General features: G+C 34.7%; 1 protein-coding gene across 1 annotated transcript in view; it reads right to left on the bottom strand.

Moving 5' to 3' along the window:
- LOC129514645 (low-density lipoprotein receptor-related protein 1B) overlaps nucleotides 1–22,695 on the bottom strand; it is a 1,831,349-nt gene that overhangs the window by 739,885 nt on the left and 1,068,769 nt on the right. Inside the window, exon 11 of the mRNA XM_055333402.1 lies at nucleotides 20,315–20,551. Coding sequence (XP_055189377.1) covers nucleotides 20,315–20,551 — 237 coding nt within the window. The remainder of the gene's footprint in view (nucleotides 1–20,314; nucleotides 20,552–22,695) is intronic.

Below are 22,695 nucleotides of genomic sequence, written 5' to 3'. Positions count from 1 at the left end.
GAAAATCCTTAAAGCAGCAAGAGACAAGAGATCCCTAACTTATATGGGGAGAAATATTAGATTAACAGCAGACCTCTCCACAGAGACCTGGCTGGCCAGGAAGGGCTGGCAGGATATATTCAGGGTCCTAAATGAGAAGAACATGCAACCAAGAATACTTTATCCAGCAAGGCTCTCATTCAGAATAGAAGGAGAGATAAAGAGCTTCCAAAACAGATGGAAACTGAAGGAATATGCGAACACCAAACCAGCTTTGCAAGAAATATTAAGGGGGACTCTAAAACAAAGAGGATGCCCAAAGAAATAAGCCACAAAAACAGGGACAGAATAGGTATTATGATGACACTAAATTCAATCTTTCAATAGTAATCTGAATGTGAATGGGTTTAATGATCCCATCAAAAGACTCAGGGTTTCAGACTGGATAAAAAAGCAAGACCCATATATTCGCTGACTACAAGAGACTCATTTTAGACCTACGGACACCGCCAGTCTGAAAATGAAGGGGTAGAGAACCATTTACCATTCAAACAGTACTCAAAAGAAAGCAGGGGTAGGAATATTCATATCAGATAATTTAAATTTTATCCCAAAGACTGTAGTAAGAGATGAAGAGGGACACTGTATCATACTTAAAAGGTCTGTCCAACAAAAGAACCTAACAATCATGAATATTTATGCCCCTAATGTAGAAGCTGCCAAATTTATCAATAAATTAATAACCAAAGTAAAGACATATTAAGATAATAATACAAAAATACTGGGAGACTTCAACATGGCACTTTCTGCAAATGACAGATATCTACGAACAACATCTCCAAAGAAATAGGAGCTTTACATGATGCACTGGACCAGATGGATTTCACAGTTATTCACAGAACTTTACATCCAAACTCAACTGAATACACATTCTTCTCAAGTGCACATAAAACTTTCTCCAGAATAGACCACATACTGGGTCACAAATCAAGTCTCAACCAATACCAAAAGATTGGGATTGTCCCCTGAATATTTTCAGACCACAATGCTTTGAAACTTGAACTCAATTACAAGAAGAAATTCGGAAGAAATTCAAACATGTGGCGGTTAAAGAGCATCCTGCTAAAAGATGAAAGGGTCAACCAGGAAATTAGAGAATTAAAAAGATTCATGGCAACTAATGAATATGAGGATACAACCATTCAGAATCTTTGGGATACAGCAAAAGCAGTCCTAATAGGGAAATACATCACAATACAAGCATCCCTCAAAAAATTGGAAAAAACTCAAATACACAAGCTAACCTAGCACCTAAAGGAGCTGGAGAAAAAACAGCAAATAAAACTTACACCCAGCAGAAGAAGAAAGTTAATAAAGATTCAAGCAGAACTCAATGTCATAGAGACCAGAAGAACTGTGGAACAAATCAACAAAACCAGGAGTTGGTTCTTTGAAAGAAGTAATAAGATAGTAAAACCATTAGCCAGCCTTATTAAAAACAAAATAGAAAAGACTCAAATTAATAAAATCATGAATGAAAAAGGAGAGATCACAACCAATACCAAAGAAATACAAATGATTTTAAAAACATATTATGAGCAGCTACATGCCAATAAATTGGGCAATCTAGAAGAAATGGATGCATTTCTGGAAAACCACAAATTACCAAAAGTGGAGCAGGAAGAAATAGAAAACCTGAACAGGCCAATAACCAGGGAGGAAATTGAAGCAGTCATCAAAAACCTCCCAAAACACAAAAGTCCAGGGCCAGATGGCTTCCCAGGGGAATTTTAGTTTAAAGAAGAAACAATCCCTATTCTACTAAAGCTGTTCCAAAAGAAAGAAAGGGATGGAATACTTTCAAACTCATTCTATGAGGCCAGCATCACCTTAATTCCAAAACCAGACAAAGACCCCACCAAATAGGTGAATTATAGACCAATATGCCTGATGAACATGGATGCAAATTTCTCAACAAGATACTAGCCAATAGGATCCAACAATACATTAAGAAGATCATTCACCATGACCAAGTGGGATTTATCTCTGGGAAGCGAGACTGGTTCAACACTTGTAAAGCAATCAACGTGATAGATCATATCAACAAGAGAAAAATCAAGAACCATATGATCCTCTCAATAGATGCAGAGAAAGCATTTGACAAAATACAGCATCCATTCCTGATCAAAACTCTTCAGAGTGTAGGGATAGAGGGAACATTCCTCAACATCTTAAAAGCCATCTACGAAAAGCCCACAGCAAATATCATTCTCAATGGGGAAGCACTGGGAGCCTTTCCCCTAAGATCAGGAACAAGACAGGATGTCCACTCTCACCACTGCCATTCAACATAGTACCAGGAGTCCTAGCCTCAGAAATCAGACAACAAAAAAGAAATAAAAGGCATTCAAATTGGCAAAGAAGTCAAACTCTCCCTCTTCGCAGATGGCATGATATTCTACATAGAAAACCCAAAAGACTCCACCCAAAATTGCTAGAACTCATACAGCAATTCGGCAGTGTGGCAGGATACAAAATCAATGCCCAGAAATCAGTGGCATTTCTATACCTAACAATGAGACTGAAGAAAGAGAAATTAAGGAGTTAATCCCATTTACAATTGCACCCAAAAGCATACGATATCTAGGAATAAACCTACCCCACGACCCAGCAATTGCACTTCTGGGGATTTACCCCAAAGATACAGATGCAGTGAAACGCCAGGACACCTGCACCCCGATGTTTATAGCAGCAATGTCCACAATAGCCAAACTGTGGAAGGAGCCTCGGTGTCCATCGATAATGAATGGATAAAGAAGATGTGGTCTATGTATACAATGGAATATTACTCAGCCATTAGGAAGCACAAATACCCACCATTTGCTTCAACATGGACAGAACTGGAGGGTATCATGTTGAGTGAAGTAAGTCAATCAGAGGACAAACATTATATGGTCTCATTCATTTGAGGAATATAATAAATAGTGAAGGGGAACAAAGGGGAAAGGAGAGACAATGAGTGGAAAATATCAGTGAGGGAGACAGAACATGAGAGACTCCTAACTCTGGGAAACGAACAAGGGGTAGTGGAAAGGGAGGTGGGCGGGGGGTTGGGGTGACTGGGTGATGGGCACTGAGGGGGGCACTTGATGGGGTGAGCACTGGGTGATATGCTATATGTTGGCAAATCGAACTCCAATAAAAAATATACAAAAAATAAAAAGAAAAGAAAAATAAATTAAAAACAAAACATTAAAAAAAGAGATATCACATGTGAGTTTGCCACTGTAAATCTGGGAAATATGTGTAACGTCTGTCAAAATTTTTGTTGAAATATTTTGAAGCGTTTAGGTTATATTTTTCCTTCTTTTAGTCTATATGATGCCTGTGTTTTCAAGTTATTTTCCAATGCATTATTTCTAAGACGCTGTCTTGGTCACTGGTGTATCTCCAGGACTTAGAAGAATACCACCTATCTATAACATGACCCCAATAAATATTGGTTGTCTGTGTGAATATATAAATGAATGGCTCACCATCCCCATGAATAATTCCAGTTTTCTTCCCAATGATATGCAAGATTTTCATAATTACCTGCCACTATGAACCTCTCTTATCAGCACTGTGATCCGAGAATCTGTGCTATTATACTACTTTTAGATAATTGGCATGCTGTTTGATTCAGTATTTTACGTATAATTTTTTAGAGGTAATTATGAGATAAAACTGGTGTTTTCCTTTTGCTTCATTTTAACTGTACAATCCTTGAAGTAGTCTCAACGTGAAATACTATAGAGGACTTGCCAAAGTAATTATGTGTATGTTAAGAAATTGGTCCCAAAGCTATTTTTTTTTAAATAACAGATTAACTCGTAACTGAAAATAGATGGATGAAGATTGTAGCACAACTACCCCACAATGAGACATATCTTTTGTTAGAAAAAATCCCTAATATAATATAAAAGGAAGAAATTCAATGGTATAAGATTTGGGGAAAAGTCTCCGTAGGCTAAGAACAAACTAAACTAGAACAACATCCATCTAAGAGGGAAGATGAACACTTAAGGCTGTTCTTTTTTTTTTTTTTAAACTCTGCTTGAAGAAACCAACTTCTATTAACATGAACAAAAGTAATCATAGTTTCACTAGCTGTATTGAAACTCCTCTCTCTTTCTTTTTTTAACATGCTTATATTATACATAACTGCATTTCTTTATTTTGCAATAGTTGCTCTCTTCTAAAATAGAAGATTTTGGTCCAATGCCATCAAGAGACCTAGATGACAGTGTAGGGACAACACTGAAACCAGGGTGTGCTGCAATCTGGATGACGTCCATTCTCTGTACTGGGAACTCAGTACTTGGCTTCTGCTAGCCAAGAAGAGATGCAGGGAAACACCTTACTCTGAAGGACTGTCTGTCCCTTGTGTTGTGGGGAGACAATGGGTCTGAAAACACCTCTCTGCCAAGCAGCAAATATGCCTTGCCTTTTTGTCTTTTGCACAATATAATATTTATTTTTAAAAAAAATATTTTATTCATTTATTTGAGAGAGAGAGAGAGAGAAAGAGAGAGAATGGTGGGGGGCAGAAGGAGATGGCCTGAGCACAGAGCCTGATATAGGGCTCGATCCCACAACCCTGAGATCATAACCTGAGCCAAAATCAAGAGTTGTATGTTTAACTAACTGAGTCACTCAGGCACCACTATAAAACTAACTTTTTAAATGAACAAATCGTTTTGCCAAAAAAGGAAGATATTAATGCATTTCATTTTGTACATATTTCAAAAGGGCAGTCAGATGTTAGTAAAATAATTCACATGGCCCTCCCTAAAGGTATCATTATAAACAGTTCATTAGTCTTTTTTAAAAAATTAATAAATTAACATTATTAGAATCATCCTGCCTGCAAAAAAACATTTTCAACTGTTTACTCTTCAGTTTGTCTTAGAGTTTGTTCATATAAGTATATAGCTCTACCTCATGCATTTTAACTGCTACTTAATATCATTCATAGCAAAAATGCATCATACCTCTTTTGACGACATTTATGGTATTTCCAGTTTTTATTATTACAAATAATGTTATATGAATTTAAACATGTGTACACATCAATTGTATAGATAACCAATAATGGAATTGTACTGAGTATTATATGTAATTTAATTTTGATAGATATTACCAAATAATGCTTCAAAACCACTGTTAGCAGTTTACATTTTCCCCAATAGTGTGGAAAATATATTATTCTCTTATTGCCTCACTAATATTGCCTATTGCCAATTTTTAAAATTTTAATCTAATGATAAAGGTAGAAAGGTCATATTTTATTGTATTACTTTAGATTTTCATGATTAATATAATGCTGAACATTTCTCTATGTGTCTAATTAGGAAATTTGTATTCTTTTGTGAATTACCTTGACATATATTCTTTATTTTTTTTTCTGACATTGTCTTTATTCTGTAAAATAATCATTCTTTTCTGTTACATATGTTAAGACTTTTGCCTAGTTTATTTTCTCCTTGCTTAGCATGTCATAAAATATGTTTTACATTTACATAAATTATTTATGTAATTTATTTAATAGCTTCTGAGTTTTTGTGTCTTAAGAAAATGTTCCACATTCTAATACTAATAAAGAAAAAACATATTTTCCTAAATTTTATATTTTTTGTTCCATTTAAGCTTTATTTTTGTATGCTTTATATAAAATTCTAACTTTATCTTTTTTTTCCCACTTAAATGAATAGACACATCCCAATCCATTCTTTATGTGTACTTTCTAGGGTATAATTAATGCCAGAGGGGATGGATTGAACTGAACCCATTATTTTTAATTCACTTAGTTATTAAGTTGCTTTAAAGATTGCCTTAAGGCCTTTTTATCTCTTTAGTCATTATTAAGACCATAGGGTCCTCCTTTTCACCTCTTATATTCAAAGTTTATACTTGTGATATTTTAGGCTATGGTTTCTTGCTCTCTGGTCAGTATAGTCCAATCTGTACTCTACTTAGAAAATTCTCATTATTTTCAATGATTCATGGTATACTTTTCAATTTCTCAGTGCTGTTATCAATTTATCTTGTTAATATATTTTATTGATTTTCATGAATATAGAGTGCAAAGTCTGGCATAATGGTCTGCTTGGTCTTTTTTTTTTTTTAAGATTTTATTTATTTATTCATGAGAGATGCAGAGAGAGAGGCAGTGACACAAGCAAAGGGGTTCCCTTCAGGGAGCCCGATGTGGGACTCGATCCGGGACTCTGAGATCACACCCTGAGCCAAAGGCAGACACTCATCTGCTGAGCCACCCAGGTGTCCCTGTCTGTTTGGTCTTATATTTAGTTCTTTGATTCACTTGTAATCTGACAGATGCATTAAACAAGAATGTAGATTCTTTGAGAATGACGATCTTATAATTTCAGATGAACACCTCACCTACTATCTGCAGATCTTTGGTAATTTAATAATGCTTTATATAGATAAATAAATGGAAAGCTTAGCAATAAATAAGAATCAGATTTTCAGATGAGCTTTTTTAAAATATTTTATTTATTTATTAGACAGAGAGAGAGCACAAGTAGGCAGAGTTGGAGACAGAGGGAGAAGGAGGAAGTAGACTCCCTGCTGAGCAGAAAGCATGATGTGGGACTCGATCCCAGGACTCTGATATCATGACCTGAGCCAAAAGCTGATGCTTACTCAACTGAGCCACACAGACACCCCTCAGATACGCTTTAATCATATCATGCTGTACTATCTCTTTAATAACATTTTTTTTTCTGACAACAAAAGCATTAAGCTATTTTTCTTTTGGGAAGGTGAAAATTCCCATCACTACATTTATTTATTTGTTTGTTTGTTTGTTTTTCTGTTTACTGGTTAAAAAATACAAAATGAGCTTATTGAAAGTAGAAAACACAAATATTTTTGCATCAAGTGGATTTTTTTATGTGTAAACTATGGATGTTTAAGAGCATCACAAGGGATTCGCATGTATTCCTAAGTAGTACTCAGTATTTTTAAGAATTGCTTCTAATGCTCAGGTGAAGGGAGACAAAGCAGTTTTTAAAAATATTTCAATCTTGCTCTTCAAATTCCCATTTGCATTAATGAATCATAGACATGTAGCATTGGGCTTTATTTAGGATGCAGAAAGCTGCTAAAGAATATTGAAACACATAACAATAAGAGAAAGACCAATAATCTAAGAGATCATAACTTTTCTTGAGTCTAAATGAAAGCTGAGATCCCAAGGCAACAAGATGAAAAATCCAAAGAGTGACAGGCCTCTTCCAGGAAAAAAAAAAATGAGATGCATGGAGTGTTGTGCCATTGGCAAAGCAAAGGAGGAAAAGGAAACCGCCATAAAAATAGACATTTAAGAAAGCTAAAATGGCAAAGAATTCTTCAAACTAGATTTGGTTTAATGTGAAAGTTTAGAATTATTTGGACAAATCAGTGCAAGAGATTTCTTTTGCTGAGTCCGCAAGAGAAATATTGAAGGCATAACAGGAAACCTGAGACAGATTCCTGTGTGTCTCACAGATGTGAAACCCACCGTATCCCCTAAACTCTGCTCTCATACAAAGGAAATCCTCTAAGCAACTATGGATGGACAGGAGACTTTCCCACTGTCAGAAGAAAGACCAATATCCATTGACTGTGAGGGGGGTATAGAAAAACAGTCACCTGCCATGAGAAAAGGAGCAGGAAACCTTGTCTTCCTCAAAGGTAAGGTGATCTGTAAAGTTTAGCTGCCTTGAGGAAGAGGTAGACCCAAAAGCCATGAAATCCTGAGGGGCGAGTAGGAAACACCCTTGATCCTACCACAAGTTTGTTACTCAGAACAAGCAACACTTGTCTTAGAGAAGAGTAAGAAGTTCTACTGCCCCTGGTCCAAAGCAAAGGTGCTTGAGATGATGCTGAGAGAACAGGAGATGCAAGGCTGTTCACCTCTAGAGAAGGCACAGTAAAGCTGCTTAAAACCATAATTGGATTCATACAAAAACAAACGACAACAACAACAATAAAACAAAACAAAAAGCAAACAAAAAACATGGATATTTGTTACTACCCTGGGAGGGGATGACAGCAGCAGGTTATTTCCAGGCCAAGACTTCCCACAGAACATGGCAGACATTGGCTCCCAAGGGAGAAGAGGTACAGAAAGACCCACCTCAAAACCCCAGACACATACAGCCTAAGACCAAGACTGAACTAAGAAAATGGAGAACATCTCTTCCACCTCCTAGAAGCTTCTCACTTAGTAACACAGCACAATAATCTCACTGAAGGAAGGGTAAGAGTGTGGAGAGAGATGGCTCAGTAAGGCAGCTGTGAATGGACTATTGAAAGAAAGCTGAGGAATGAGCAAGAATTCTCAAGTCTCCACATCAAGCACAAAGTAGTATCAGACCATCACTGGAGGGATCTTAAAGCTCTGGTTTACTGAAGTTAACTATAATAAGAACAAAATCCAAACCCAATCCAATTACTGAATAGAATGACCAAAATCTCCACACTAATAACTGACAGAAGAGATATGTTAATTCCCCAGGCATAAATTTTATTAATTTGAATCTCTAAGTTTTTTTTAAATTCAATGTTTGATATTTAATAAATAATTATGAGATATACAAAAAGCAATAAAAAAACAAACTCACTGAGATAAATTGGTAAACAAAAGAGGTGCAGCTGTCAATAGAATCAGACCCTAAGATGACTGTGATGTGGAAACCTTCTAATTAAAACCATGAGTTATCAATATATGTCCATTACAATGGCTCAAATGAAAAAGATTGATAATAGGTGCATTGATGAGAAGACAGAACTCAAACTCTCATACTTTGATGTCGGGAAAGCAAAATAATCCAGCTACTTTGAAAAGAATGTTTGGAAAGACTGAACAGTTTGGCAGCTTCTTACAAAGTTATACACAATCTTACCATTTTACCAGGCAATCCACTTATAGAAATGAAAACACATGCCTACACAACGTATCATATACAAGTGTTTATAACAGCTTTCATCATAACTGACTAAACTTGAGACAACCCAAATGAACATCAACTTATAAAAGAAAAAAAAAAAAAACAACTTGTGGTACATCCATACCCTTGATCTTAGCCAAAAGGCCAAGAAGCAATGTGGTTCGTCCATACAGTATAACAGAATCCAACATAAAAGAGAGTGAATAGATACATCCAGCAACCTGGGGGAATCTCAAAAGCATTATCTAAGTGAAGCAAGCCAAACTCAAAAGCTATTCACTATATGATTAATCTTTTCTTACATTCTAGAAAAGGTGAAACTCTAATAGAAAAATCAGACCAGAGTAGAAATTAGACTATTAGCTGTTAAGAACTTTTCTGGGGAGTTGGAAATATTCTAATTTGATTGTGGTGTTGACTATTCATCTGGATACATTGAATTGTTTCCTTAAAAAAAGGGGTGTGGGGGGAATCCTTGGGTGGCTCAGCAGTTTTGTGCCTGCCTTTGGCCCAGGATGCGATCCTAGAGTCCCGGGATCGGGTCCCACGTCCAGCTCCCTGAATGGAGCCTGTTTCTCCCTCCTCCTGTGTCTCTGCCTCTCCATCTCTCTATGTCCATCATGGATGAATGAATGAATTAATGAATAAATCTTTTTAAAAAAGGTTACTTTTACTCTATGTAAATTATGCTATGAAAAACCTGATTTTTAAAAATAAAATTATAAACACAGCCAGCGATTATTGGAAGGAAATTACAGGTATTCAGAATAAAATTTGTAGCTATTTTTAGATAGAACAAAAGAATACCAGTTAATTCAACCAGTATGATTAGAAGAGAATGAAAGAAATCCATAGCTTCAAGATTTTTGCCTACATGACACCAAATAACTAATATGATTGACATTTAATCCAGTATTTTTTGCTCTAAATATAGCTAAATATACCTGGAAAGTTTCTACTCAAATCAACCTGTGGTAGAGAGGGTATAGAATGTATATATTCATGGTTAGGTGTGCTAATTTTCTTCTGTAAGAGCCCACTCTTCATAACCCAACTTGTTCAATTCACAACTCATGACTGTCATATCCAAAAGTAACATAATTTTCTCTGGGACATAAGGTGAAAGAGTATAGGCAATGGGAATTAATTAATAGCAATAGTTCTATGATTTGTGATGCACAGTCAATAAGCATTTTTTTTTCATTTATCTTGAGAGCCACTGCTAGTCTGGAACTGGAAATAATTTTAATTTTTATATATGTTGTGATTCTAGAGAATTTGGATAGAAAATTAACTCAGATGATATAACTCACTGGCCACAAATATAACATTTTAGAAAATATGCCACATCTAGTCCTTTCACTTAAAAATATAAATGATAGGCAAACGTAACATTTGAGACGTTACAATTGAGGAAAAGGCTGAGAAGGTGAAGAGATACTCTTTCACAACATGACTGGGGATGGCACTGTCTTGGAACCTCTTGAGAGTTTTAGAGTGTGCTTTTATTATTATTTTCAAACACATTTTTTAATTTGAAAAGACTCAATTCTAATCCTTGCAAAATCCTTAAAGTGTTTAAAATAAAAATTAAGATTCTAGGTAATATTAAAATTAGGTAATAAAAAAAGGAACTAGGAGCATAAAGGGGAGTGAAAATATTATTTGTTACCACCTGTATGTTTAAATGGATTTTCAAAATAGTCTTACACTTGTTTTCCTTTCCAGGTGTCATTTGGAACACTGCCTAATGACTATTAGAACATTGGCAATTTGGTTGCAGAATTAGGAGCAATAGTAACTCACTGTGACATTTGTAATGGGATGTTAAAATTAAAGATTGGGTTATGAGCCAAAATGATAAAAAAAATGCAAAAATGAATGTAGGGGAAAAAAGTTCTCATTTTTACAATGAACTAGATCATAATTGTTTCCATAACTCATGGAGGTCTCAACAGGATTAACGATGTAAAGGGAAGAGAACTTTCAAGATGTTACTTTTCTCTATGACTCGAGTCCCTGCCCTTCAATCTTCCAAGGTGATAGGAAAGAGCTCCAGTAATGGAGCTTCCATGGTACTTCTGAGAGATCTCTGCATTGAGCTCTTAACAGTTGGTGGCAGAGTAGTTAGTGGTGGTTGATTTGCACTATTTCTATACTCCCAGAGTTTACTGTGGCAGAAGGTTCGCAAATTATTCTGTAGACCAGACAGAAAAGAACGCTGGCCGAGGAATGTCTTTAGATGAGTCCAAAGTTGTCCAGCTGGGTATGAGGACTCAAACAATTACACGATGGGTGTGAACTAGATATTCAGGGATGCAAAGTCACAAGCATAGAATTCCATATACTTTGGCCAAGGGAAATGAGAAAGTGAGATTCAACAGAAAAGCCCCCAAAAGCTTGCACATCTATACAGACAGGTATAGAGACACACACATACCCAAATCCCTCAAGAGAGTAAATTTTAAAGATTCATTATGCTTAGAGAGAGGCCAGTTTACAATGAGACTTGTTCAAATAAGACGCTTGTCTCCTTATCACTCCTAGCCATTCACACCCCTCTCATCAGTTCCGGCCAATGTTGAGAAGTGAGTGAACACTGGTAACTGACTAGCAAGCTGGGATTGTTGGCAGGGAAAATAAGTGCAGGGCAAAGAAGGATGAGGAACCAAATACATCCTCCTTTCCTTTTCTAGGCTTCCAGCCAGAACACAATACAAGTGATAAGCATGGAAGACTTGATGATAGATTGAATTTAGAATTGTGATATACATGTACATATAGTGGACTGGATTGGGCATCTAATTACCAAATTGATACTGTGTTTCTGATTTAAAGTCTTAGAAATCTGTCAGTTGCCTAGTTGTGAGGAGAAAGGATTGGGATTTAATGGAGATTTGCTCTCAAAAGTTTTGTTAGTAAGAGAATCTACAAAATACATTTTCAAATCCAAATAGGAGACAAAAAATAGTTATGCTTCAGATAGATCATATCATTTTTCGATATGTTTGTTACACATATGACTATTACCACCCCCCTAAAATCCTCTCAAAATGGCTAGTTTTATGGGAACTTGCTCAGTTTGTGAGATAGATATTATGATTTGGCCCTGCAATTTGAGCTAGCATTTTTTTTTAAGATTTTATTTACTCATTCATGAGAGACAGGGGGGCGGGGCACAGACACAGGCAGAGGGAGAAGCAGGCTCCATGCAGGGAGCCCGATGTGCGACTCGATCTCGGGTCTCCAGGATCACACCCTGGGCTGAAGGCCGTGCTAGACCGCTGAGCCACCCGGGCTGCCCTGAGCTAACATTTCCTACTCCAGGACCCTCACAGTCATGTCAGCCAAGAATAATTTATCAAATGTGGTTTTAATAAAAAAAATTGTATTAAATTAAGCAATACTACAATTAGAGTCAGAGTTTACAATAGTGGTCCTGGGTTAATAAAGGATTCCCAAATGATTCCTTGAGTAACAAATAAAAATCACATAATGCTAAGGCTAATTAAGCAACTGGGTAGAATGCATTTCTTTTATTTTTTTCTGAAAATTGGTAACTTATTTAAAATGTGCAAAAAATTATACTGATCAAAATATCTATAGATAAAATGGTTACATTTGTGATAAGATTCTAATGGTACTTTGGAGATTACCAAGTATTATACATTATCTCCTTTGACCTTCACAGCAATTTAGCATTTACAAGATAATAGACTTTTTGTAGAAGCTTCTGGAGCTATTCTCAGCTAATGTGTGTATCCATGTATTTGTAGTTTGTTGTATGCATGCATCTGTAGTACAAATAGCATGTATTTGTCGATGCCTATGCCTGATATAAATGCCTATGTTGTGTGGAAACAAATAAGGGGATAGATCTCTTCTTCAAATTCATTAGCCACACAATCATTACATTTTTTTATGACATTGTATTTTAAATCCAGAGTTCAAGCTTCTATTCATGTCAACTTTTCAGACAAAAGGATATGATATTGGCTTACAGTATTTTCAAATATCTCATATACTTCATGACAAACATTTTAAAATATGATAAATATATAGTTGCAAATTAACAACGAAACTGAACCCATATTTCAGAACTCAAATTTCTAGTGAATCCTGGAAAAACATTTTATTGATAGTTAATGGGAGTCAGTATATGCAAACAGGCTATGACCTTGCTACTCAGTAGGACAGTATCCATTAGATTCTTATGACTTGCAAATGCTCATAAATCTCTTCTTAAAGTTTTAATTAGGAAATGTCTCATAACCAATAAATGTATTCATTATTTTTTTTCTAATGGTAGGTCAGTGTCTACATCTCTCAGAGTCTCAGAGCTTTTCCTTTAAGAGTTAATGTCAGAAAAATGAGATTGATATGCACTTGTAATCTAAAAGCAGTGAGTGAAAGGTAGTTTTTAATCTTAAAATGGTTTGCAAGGCATACTCACTATTTAAAGTTCATGGCATATGATGTAATGAGCATTGGGTATTATTTAAGACTGATGAATCACTTACATCTACCTCTGAAACAAATAATACATTATATGTTAATTAATTGAATATAAATGAATAAGCAAAAAAACAAAGTTCATGAGAACTTTCTAACATAACTTGTGATATCTTAACATGTTTGTTTCATTGCTGTAAAACTGGCTCTCTATGACTAGAAACTCCTAGAGAGTTGTATAATGCTGAAGTTTATTGACATTCAAGTACAAAGGGTGAGCTTTCCCCAAAGGTCAGGAACAAGACAACAATGTTCACTCTCGCTTCTTTTATTAAACACAGTTCTGGAAGCTCTAGCTACAGCAATCAGACAACACACACAAAGAAATAAAAGGCATCGGAATTGGCAAGGAAGACGTAAACCTTTCCCTATTTGCCGACAACATGATACTAAATATAGAAAACTCTAACTCCACCAAAAAAACTACCAGAGCAGATAAATAAATTCAGTAAGGTTGCAGAATACAAAATGAATGTATAGAAATCCATTGCATTTCTATACACTAATAATGAAGTAGCAGAAAGAGAAATTAAGAAAACAATCCCATTTATAAGTGCACCAAAAATAATTAAATACCTAGGAATAAACTTAGCTAAAGGGCTGGAAGATCTGTACTCTGAAAGCTATATAAAACACTGATGAAAGAAATTCAAGATGACACAAACAAATGGAAAGATATTTCATGCTCATGGATTGAAGTACAAATATTGTTAAAATATCTATACTACCCAAAGCAATCTATAAATTTAATGCAATCCCTATTAAAATACTAAATGTTTTTTTTCACAGAACTAGAAAAAACAATCCTAAAATTTGTATGGAACCACAAAAGATATCAAGTAGCCAAAACAACCTTGAATAAGAAAAACAGTATCATAATTCCAGACTTCAAGCTATATTGCAAAACTGTAGTAATCAAAACAATATGGTATTGGCACAAAAAATAGGCACATAGATCAACAGAAATAGAAATAGAAAGCCTAGAAATAAACCTACAATTCTGTGGTCAATGAATCTTTGAGAACGGAGACGAAAATATGGGAAAAGGTAGTCTCTTCATCAAATGGTGCTGGGAAAACTGGGAAGCTAAATGCCGAAAAGAATTAGATTGGACTACATTCTTATACCATACACAAAATAAACTCAAAATGGATTGAAGACCTAAATGTGAGACCTGAAATCAAAAACTTCTAGAAGAGGGCACAGGCAGCAATCTCTCTGACACTGGCTGTAACAACATCTTTCTAGATAGGTCTCTTGAAGCAAGGGAAACAAAAGCAAAAATAAACTATTGAAACTATATAAAAAATAAAAAGCTTCTGCACAGCAAAAGAAATAACCAACAAAACTAAAAGGCAACCTACTGAATAAGAGAATATATATGCAAATGACATATCTGGTAAGGGGTTAGTGTACAAAATATATAAAAAAAATTATATGATTCAATACCCAAAGCATAAATAATCCAATTAAAAAACACACAGAGACATGAACAGGCATGTCTCCAAACAAGACATACAGATGGCCAACAGAAAGATGAAAAGATGCTTAATATTACTAATTATCAAGGAAATACAAATCAAAATCACAATGAGATACCACCTCACACTTGTCAGAATGGCTAAAATCAAAACTGAAGAAACAAGTGTTGATAAGAATATAGAGAAAAGGGAAGCCTGAGGGAATGTACCTGGTGCAACCACTGTGGAAAACAGTATGGAGGTTCCTCAAAAATTTAAAAGTAAAACTACCATCTGATCCAGTAATTGTATTACTGGGTATTTATCCAAAGAAAATGAAAAAAAAAATTGAAGGGGTATGTGCACCCCTATGTTTATTACAACATTATTTACAATAGCCAAATTACGAAAGCAGCCTAAGTGTCCATTGATAGATGTATGCATAAAGAACATGTGTTTTTATAATATCTATTATGTATATTATATATATATATATGTATTACTCATACATAAAAAAGAATGAAATCTTATTTGCAATAACATTGGTCGACCTAGAGGGTATAATGCTAAGTGAAATAATTTCATTCATATGTGGAATTTAAGAAATAAAACAAAGGAATGACAACAAAAAACAAAAACAGAAAAAGAGAGAGAGAGAAACCAAAAAATAGACTCTAATTATAGGGAACAAACAGAGCATTACCAAATAAGAGGGCGAGAGGATGCCTGAAATAGGTGAAAGGAATTAAGAGTACACTTACCTTGATATACATTGAGCAATATATGGAATTGTTAAGTTGCTATGTTGTACATCTGAGACTAATACAGCACTGTATGTTAACTACACTGGAATAAAAATAAAACTAAAAATAAATACACACATACCTACACACAAACTGGATCTTTATGACAAACTAGAAATTCCTGGGGAATAATGATATAGTTCATTGATATACAAGACGAAATTGTGATCTCTAGAAAATGATAATCTTACTCTAAGGTTGGTATCATTTGGGAAAGATAAAGTCCTGTAATCTGTTGTAAGTAGCCACCCACTGACCAGTTAGATTAGAGAACTAGAAATATTTCTGGAGTTCTGAAGTGGGTCTTAATTTGGTGGGCACATCTGGGGGTGGGGTTGGTGTTGTAATGAAGTTTCCTTTTTTTTTTTAAAGATTTTATTTATTTATTCATGAGAGACCAGAAAGAGAGGCAGAGGAAAAATAAGGAGGCTCCTTGCGTGGAGCCCAAAGTGGGACTCAATCCCAGGATCATGCCCTGAGCCTAAGGCAGAAGCTGAAGGTCGAGCCACCCAGACATCCCTGTAGTGAGGGTTCTAAGGATTACAATGATGACTAATAATTCATGTTCCAGGTATAATATCATGCATTTCAAACCCACAAAGGAACTGTTGGATTCTAAAATCCATGGAGGGAGTACGGAGATGCCGGTGATGGGACCCAGCTGAAGAATAGGGTTTGATCCTCAGATGCTGGACAAGCTAACATACAAATAAGGCACTACCCTTCCATAGAATGTCAACAGATTATCTTCAAACATGTCATTTGGAGAATATGTTCTGCACAGAAAGACTCCTTCCCTTTCCTCCTGGCTATACTTCTATTCATAATGTCAGAAAAGAGATCCTAAGTTGCCTCCTATCCAAAGTGTTTCGTTGTTCTCCAATTTCATGATGCTTGTAAATACCATCAGTAAAAAGAGTCTGAGGTGTGGAAACCTGTACCCATTTCGGATCTCAATCAAATAGTACCCACCGTAAATATATATATATATATATATATATATATATATATATATATATATATATGTTCGGTCCATAAACTGGTTATGAGCACAGCCTTTCTGTTAGTACCTGTGGCTGTTGTAACAAATTACCACCAACTTGGTGACCTCAGATCTCCAGTTTAATTATGGGAGCTGTTGAAAGTAGTTTTTCTGTTATAGCTGCCGGCATTAATATCTTTCAAACTCAGGAAAAATGCTTTGAGTGGTTTTTTTTCAATATTTAAAAAATATGGAACAATATGAAAGATGGTTTTAACATGCTTTCTATTTGGATATATGTATCCCAGTAGGATTAATTTATACAGTAGAAACAAGTACTGCATTAACAGAATGCATACAATAATAAATTTAATAGTAAATTATCATTTTTATATTTTTATCCTTTCTACTGAAAATTATAATGCATACTGCAATGAAAAATGAATCTTGGACAGGACACCCAAGGAGATGAAAGTGAATTTGATCTTATAAAAAGCATCTATCTTGTTCTCTTAGATAGTATAATAGTTATACCTAGAGAGAATGGTTTATTTAAATTCCCTGACCACTTAGTCTAATTGTGCTTCCTGTTGATATCTCCTTTTACTTTTTACCACAGTGTCCTACTTTATTTCTGGTACAGCAGTTATCATTATCCTATTCATTTATGTGTTTATTATCTGCCTCTCACTATTTAGGTACAAACTAAGTATGAAACTTTATCCTATTTCCTGCAGCATTCCCATCACCTATAATAGCACCTGGACCAGTGAAGGCATTTGCAGAATTTATTTATTAACTAGACCATCAAATAAATCAAATAATAAATTAAAAGAAATAGTATGAATTTTATAAAAAATTGTAGTAAGAATTCTAGAGAATAGAAAACTTACAGATTGGTAAATGCTCTGTCTTAATAGAAGTCTATTTTAATTAAATCACTAATATGTTTTCATTTCATAGATACTTTTAGTACTCATTGAGGTAGATGTAAGTATCCAGATGTAAGTAAGGGACAATTTTCCCTTTTATTTAACTGCTGTTTTAGCTCACAAGATTCTACAGACTATAGAATATACCACATTTAGGAAGTTTTCCATACACCTCTGAGAGAAAAAAAGAAAAATCAAAGAATGAATAGAGATGGGACTTTTTTGAAATGCTGTTGGTGTTTTTCTTTCTTTATAGAAAACCTCTAAGCTTACATGAAAGATGTTCAAAATATTAATGTTTTATTTACAAACAGCAAAATATTTATATCCTTGTACTTCAAACTGTACAAATTTATCTAAGACTCAGAATTTCTACCAACCTTACAAAATACTTTGTCAAACCAAGCACTGCCTCTCAGTCTTCAGGTTGGATAGTGGATATGCTAGCTAAATTAGTGACTAAATTAGTGATTACACATAGAATTTTCTGATTTCAAGAATGATAAACTGTCAATTGCCAAATATAAGCTCTGTCTTGACATGTTGTTAATCCTAGATCATAATGTCTATTATTATTCTCTTGGTAAGAAAGAAGATTAATAAAAAAGCATTAAGCAGTCCTTCCATAGGAATATCAAAATGTTAAGTAATTTCATGTGTGAAATCTACAAAATGTTCCCATAACCTTCATACTGCCAAAGCAAAATGGTACAGATGTGCCTGGCAGTCAAGTGGCTATTACAACTGATCTCTGTTGCTGTGGTGAAATGAAAAGATTTACCAATGTCACTGATAAGATATTGTCATAAAAGTTAGGGTTATTAGCTGGAACATTCAGTCACAGCACAGGAACTGACGCATTTTGAAAGGAAACCAAGAACCTTCTATGTTACATTTCAGTCCTTCCTGAAAGGCCTGATGTGGGATTTGATCCCAGGACCCCAGGATCATGAGACCTGAGCCGAAGCAGACGTTCAACCACTAAGTCACACAGGTGGCCCTCTCTGCTCCATTCTGCACACCACCACCAGATTGATTCTCTTAAAATATGTTTTCATTCACATTATCCTTTGACTCAAAGCATTTCCTGCCCCTTAGCCCTTCAGGATTTCCTCCAGTCCCTTCACATCACATTTCAGGTCTTTCATTTAATCACCTCTCACTTTTCATCGATCCTCTGACCCTATTCCCTGCAACCAAAACCTCCTGTAATGATCTACTTTATGCCCCCTCATTCTCTTTCTGGAGTTCTTGATTGTTTTTTTTTTTTTTTTCTTTTTTTCTACGGAATTCCTGGTGGCTAAAATATCCTCCCCTACCTTGTAACATTCTTCCTTTAAGATCTACCCCAAATTCTTCCTGTACACATAAAGTTCTCTAGGAACATTCACATGAAGACATTTTTTTCCTTCCTGTGGAGACCCATTACATGGACATTCTCCAATAATTATATATTTCTTTGGGTCCACTTAAACTTAATTAAATCAAATGCTGCAAAGTATTTACATTTTTTGTGCATTTATATTATTTCCAAAGGTAGATTATGAACTCCTTAAAGGTGGTAACCACTTTCTAACATTCCTTTCATCTTCTAAGAGAGCTAGCACAGTGTTCCTCATCTAATAAGCACATAATTAATGTTCCCTAAATGAAGGATTTTTAAAATATTTGAGAAGTAAGCAGATTGTATATGTGAGGAAACTGAGTACCAGAATCATTACTGAACACGTCTACAGGTGACTGACTAGCAGTCAATGATTTGCCTTGCTTAATTATTAAAGTTATTTTCTCCTGGGATGCATGTGTGGCTCAGCAGTTGAGCATCTACCTTTGATTCAGGGTGTAATCCCGAGGTCCGGGATCGAGTTCTGCATCGGGCTCCCTGCATGGAGCCTGCTTCTCCCTCTGCCTAAGTCTCCGCTTCTCTCTCTGTGTGTCTCATGAATAAATAAATAAAATCTTAAAAAAGATATTTTCTACTTATACCAAGTTATATTAGTTTGTTACTTGATCGGTTGCTCCTAAGCCATGAAATTTATAAAATACACTGTTTTAATAAAGTATAGGCATATATGTTTGCAAATATAGTCTTGCATATAAATATAAGTACAACTAGGTATAAACAAAGTTTCTCTGTGAATACGGATATTTCAAGGGCAACTCCAGAGAACTCAATTTTAATGATTTATAAAGTAAGAAACAATATGCACGAAATGCAATGACAATGGGGACATTGAAATTTCTAATGCACTTTGAATGACATGACCAACATCCTAGTAAGAATCAACTATTGCACAAGTTTCTAATGTCCTGTGAAATCTTATGTCCTGCCATATAGCACTATGAACACAATTGTAAATCTACGTTTTCTATGAAAGTGAATAAGTAGCTTAATTTAATTCCAGTAATGTTTACAATGTGGTGGACAATCCGAAGTTCCGTTTCAGCCTGGAGGTTTTAATATGCTGGTATGCGAAAAACATGTAGAAATAATGTCACTCAAGAAAATTAAATTAACAAATATTTTTAAATCAAAAGTAACTACTTAGGTTCTGGTTAAAGTAAGTTTTACAGTATGTTGGATTCATCCTCTCACCTCACTTTATCTGTGGGCAGTTTGATGCTAATATCACATGTTGTCACTTACCATCTTTCAGGATGGTTTCTCGCTCGGTGCCATCTATCTTCTGCCGGCCAATTAGGAAACTGGTGGTGTCAGCAAAGTAGATATAATTGGTTTCTGCATGGAAATCTAAAGCACGAGGGTTTACCAGATTCTCTATGGGGATCATGTATTCATCAGCTATCTTGGTATTCAAGTCCATTCCTCTAACAATTCCTGGGCGTCCTTTCCCATAAAAGAGGAACAACTCATTCTTCGGTCCTGCAGAAGAAAGATTACAAACACAAACAACTGAGGCTGCCTAATCTTCTTTACACTGCAGAATGCCACTGTTTAATTAACTGGCGCAATTAGCGTTTTTTAAATTCAATACCAAAAATTAAACTCTAAAATATGCCAAATGTATCTTGATGCAAGAAGGCCTGCTAATTGCATTACTTTAATTAAAACAGAAATTACTTCCATGAATGGGTTATATTTAGTTAATTATTCTTTTGTCTATAACTGCCTGTGTAACAAAAACATGACAGATCATTGGATAACTGGTAACAGTAAAATGGACATTTATGAAAACATCCGGCACGTTTAGTTTTACAATTCATTGCAGTCTAACACATTCTGTAGATACTAACTGTAGCATTCATTATGTCTGACAATTCTAAAAACTTTAGACATTTAAAACATCCCACCTCGGAGTTTGCATCTAAGGCTGTCAAAGGCAAACAAATGGAATCACACAGTATCACATATGCATGTGAATATATTACAGATGTCTAAACAAGTGATTTATTCTTTTAAGGAATGAAATAAAATGCCAGTTACAGCATCACTTTTTTCTTTACATCTTAATTAGAATGTTAGAGGTTGATGCCTTCTGCCAGTAACTCTGATGTATAACACAGCCCTTACCAAAAATGAAACAAAACGAAATAAAACAAATACAAAAACCTCAAACAAAAAGAAACAATTTCCCAGTTTAAAATGCCAGAATCAATGTAGCTTTTTCAACAGAATGAATTGACTCCTTCATATTTTCATATGGAAATACATGCCAGGCTCTCCAATGGCTAGAGACATTGACTTAGTTTATAAACACTTTGGAAAAAAAATATATATATATCAATTTGAAAAATATATATAAAAGGAAAAACATTCTGAGTTTTATTAATAAAACTGAGGATACATATTATTCAATTACAATTCGATAACAGTAACATAAGCGAGATTCTTAGCAAAGTAAAATAACTAAGCTATAGAAAATTTGGAGAAAAAAGGGAAAAATGATTAATTACTCATAGACTCAACATCCTCAATATAAACAACATTATCAGTTTATATATTTTCTTTGTTTTCTTTTAAAATTAATGTTATTGACTTCTAAATGCATATAAACCGATATTTATTATATTTTAATATATAAAGAGAAAACAAATTTCATGTACCTGGCACAGAATTTAAAAATATATTTCCAGAACATTGGAAGGTATGCATGTGCCCTAAACCTATTCCCCACCCCTTCTTTTCCTATTCCCTTTTCATCCCAAAGACGTCCAATATATTGATAATTTTATCATGTATTTTGTCAAGTTTTAGTACATGTTATATGTACTTGCCAACAGAAATTGATTTTGCATATTTGAATTGCATATGTGATCTCTTCTGTGAATTTTATTCTGATTATATTTGTAATATTCATCCATGGTTGTTGTAGTCACTCTTCACTTATTTTCACTGTTACGTTGTATTCCTTCATGTGACTATTTTAAATTTAATTTAGTTATTTTTAAATGTGCAATTAATTACATAGGACACTCACTTTTATTATATATTTTTAAAGATTTTATTTATATATTCATGAGAGACATAGAGAGAGAGGCAGAAACATAGGCAGAGGGAGAAGCAGGCTCCCTAGGAGGATCCCAGAATCATGACCTGAGCCAAAGGCAGATGCTCAACCACTGAGCCATCCAGGTGCCCCGACACTCAATTTTATATTGTGCTTTTATTATTAAATCTTAGCATCAAAATTATGTTCTATGTTGATCTATTATTTTAAACTTTATATTAATTCTTTCAGTATGATCAGTGTAATATATGATAATTTGTCAAACTGTTCCCCGGTTGGTTTTATCTTTTCATTATTATAATAATAATACTGAGATAAGCATGTTTTCTTCAACCTAGCATTTTACACACTTTCTTAGATGATCTCTAAGTATACACTTCTAGGAATGGAATCGCTGGTAAAGAATATTAACATTCTTCTTCCTCATTGCCCTCACATCCTGTCAGTGTCCACCTACTTTCAAGAGTATCTTTTAAAAATATTGCATATTGCTTAAAAGTAGCAAAGATTTATTTGAAAATTAACATTTTCTACCAACTCATATGCATAAATATTTTTG

This window comes from Nyctereutes procyonoides, unplaced genomic scaffold (assembly GCF_905146905.1).
Source record: "Nyctereutes procyonoides isolate TBG_1078 unplaced genomic scaffold, NYPRO_anot_genome, whole genome shotgun sequence".
NCBI lineage: Eukaryota > Metazoa > Chordata > Mammalia > Carnivora > Canidae > Nyctereutes > Nyctereutes procyonoides.
The sequence above is the reverse complement of the archived record's forward strand: the minus strand, read 5'-3'. Positions and strand labels throughout refer to the sequence as shown.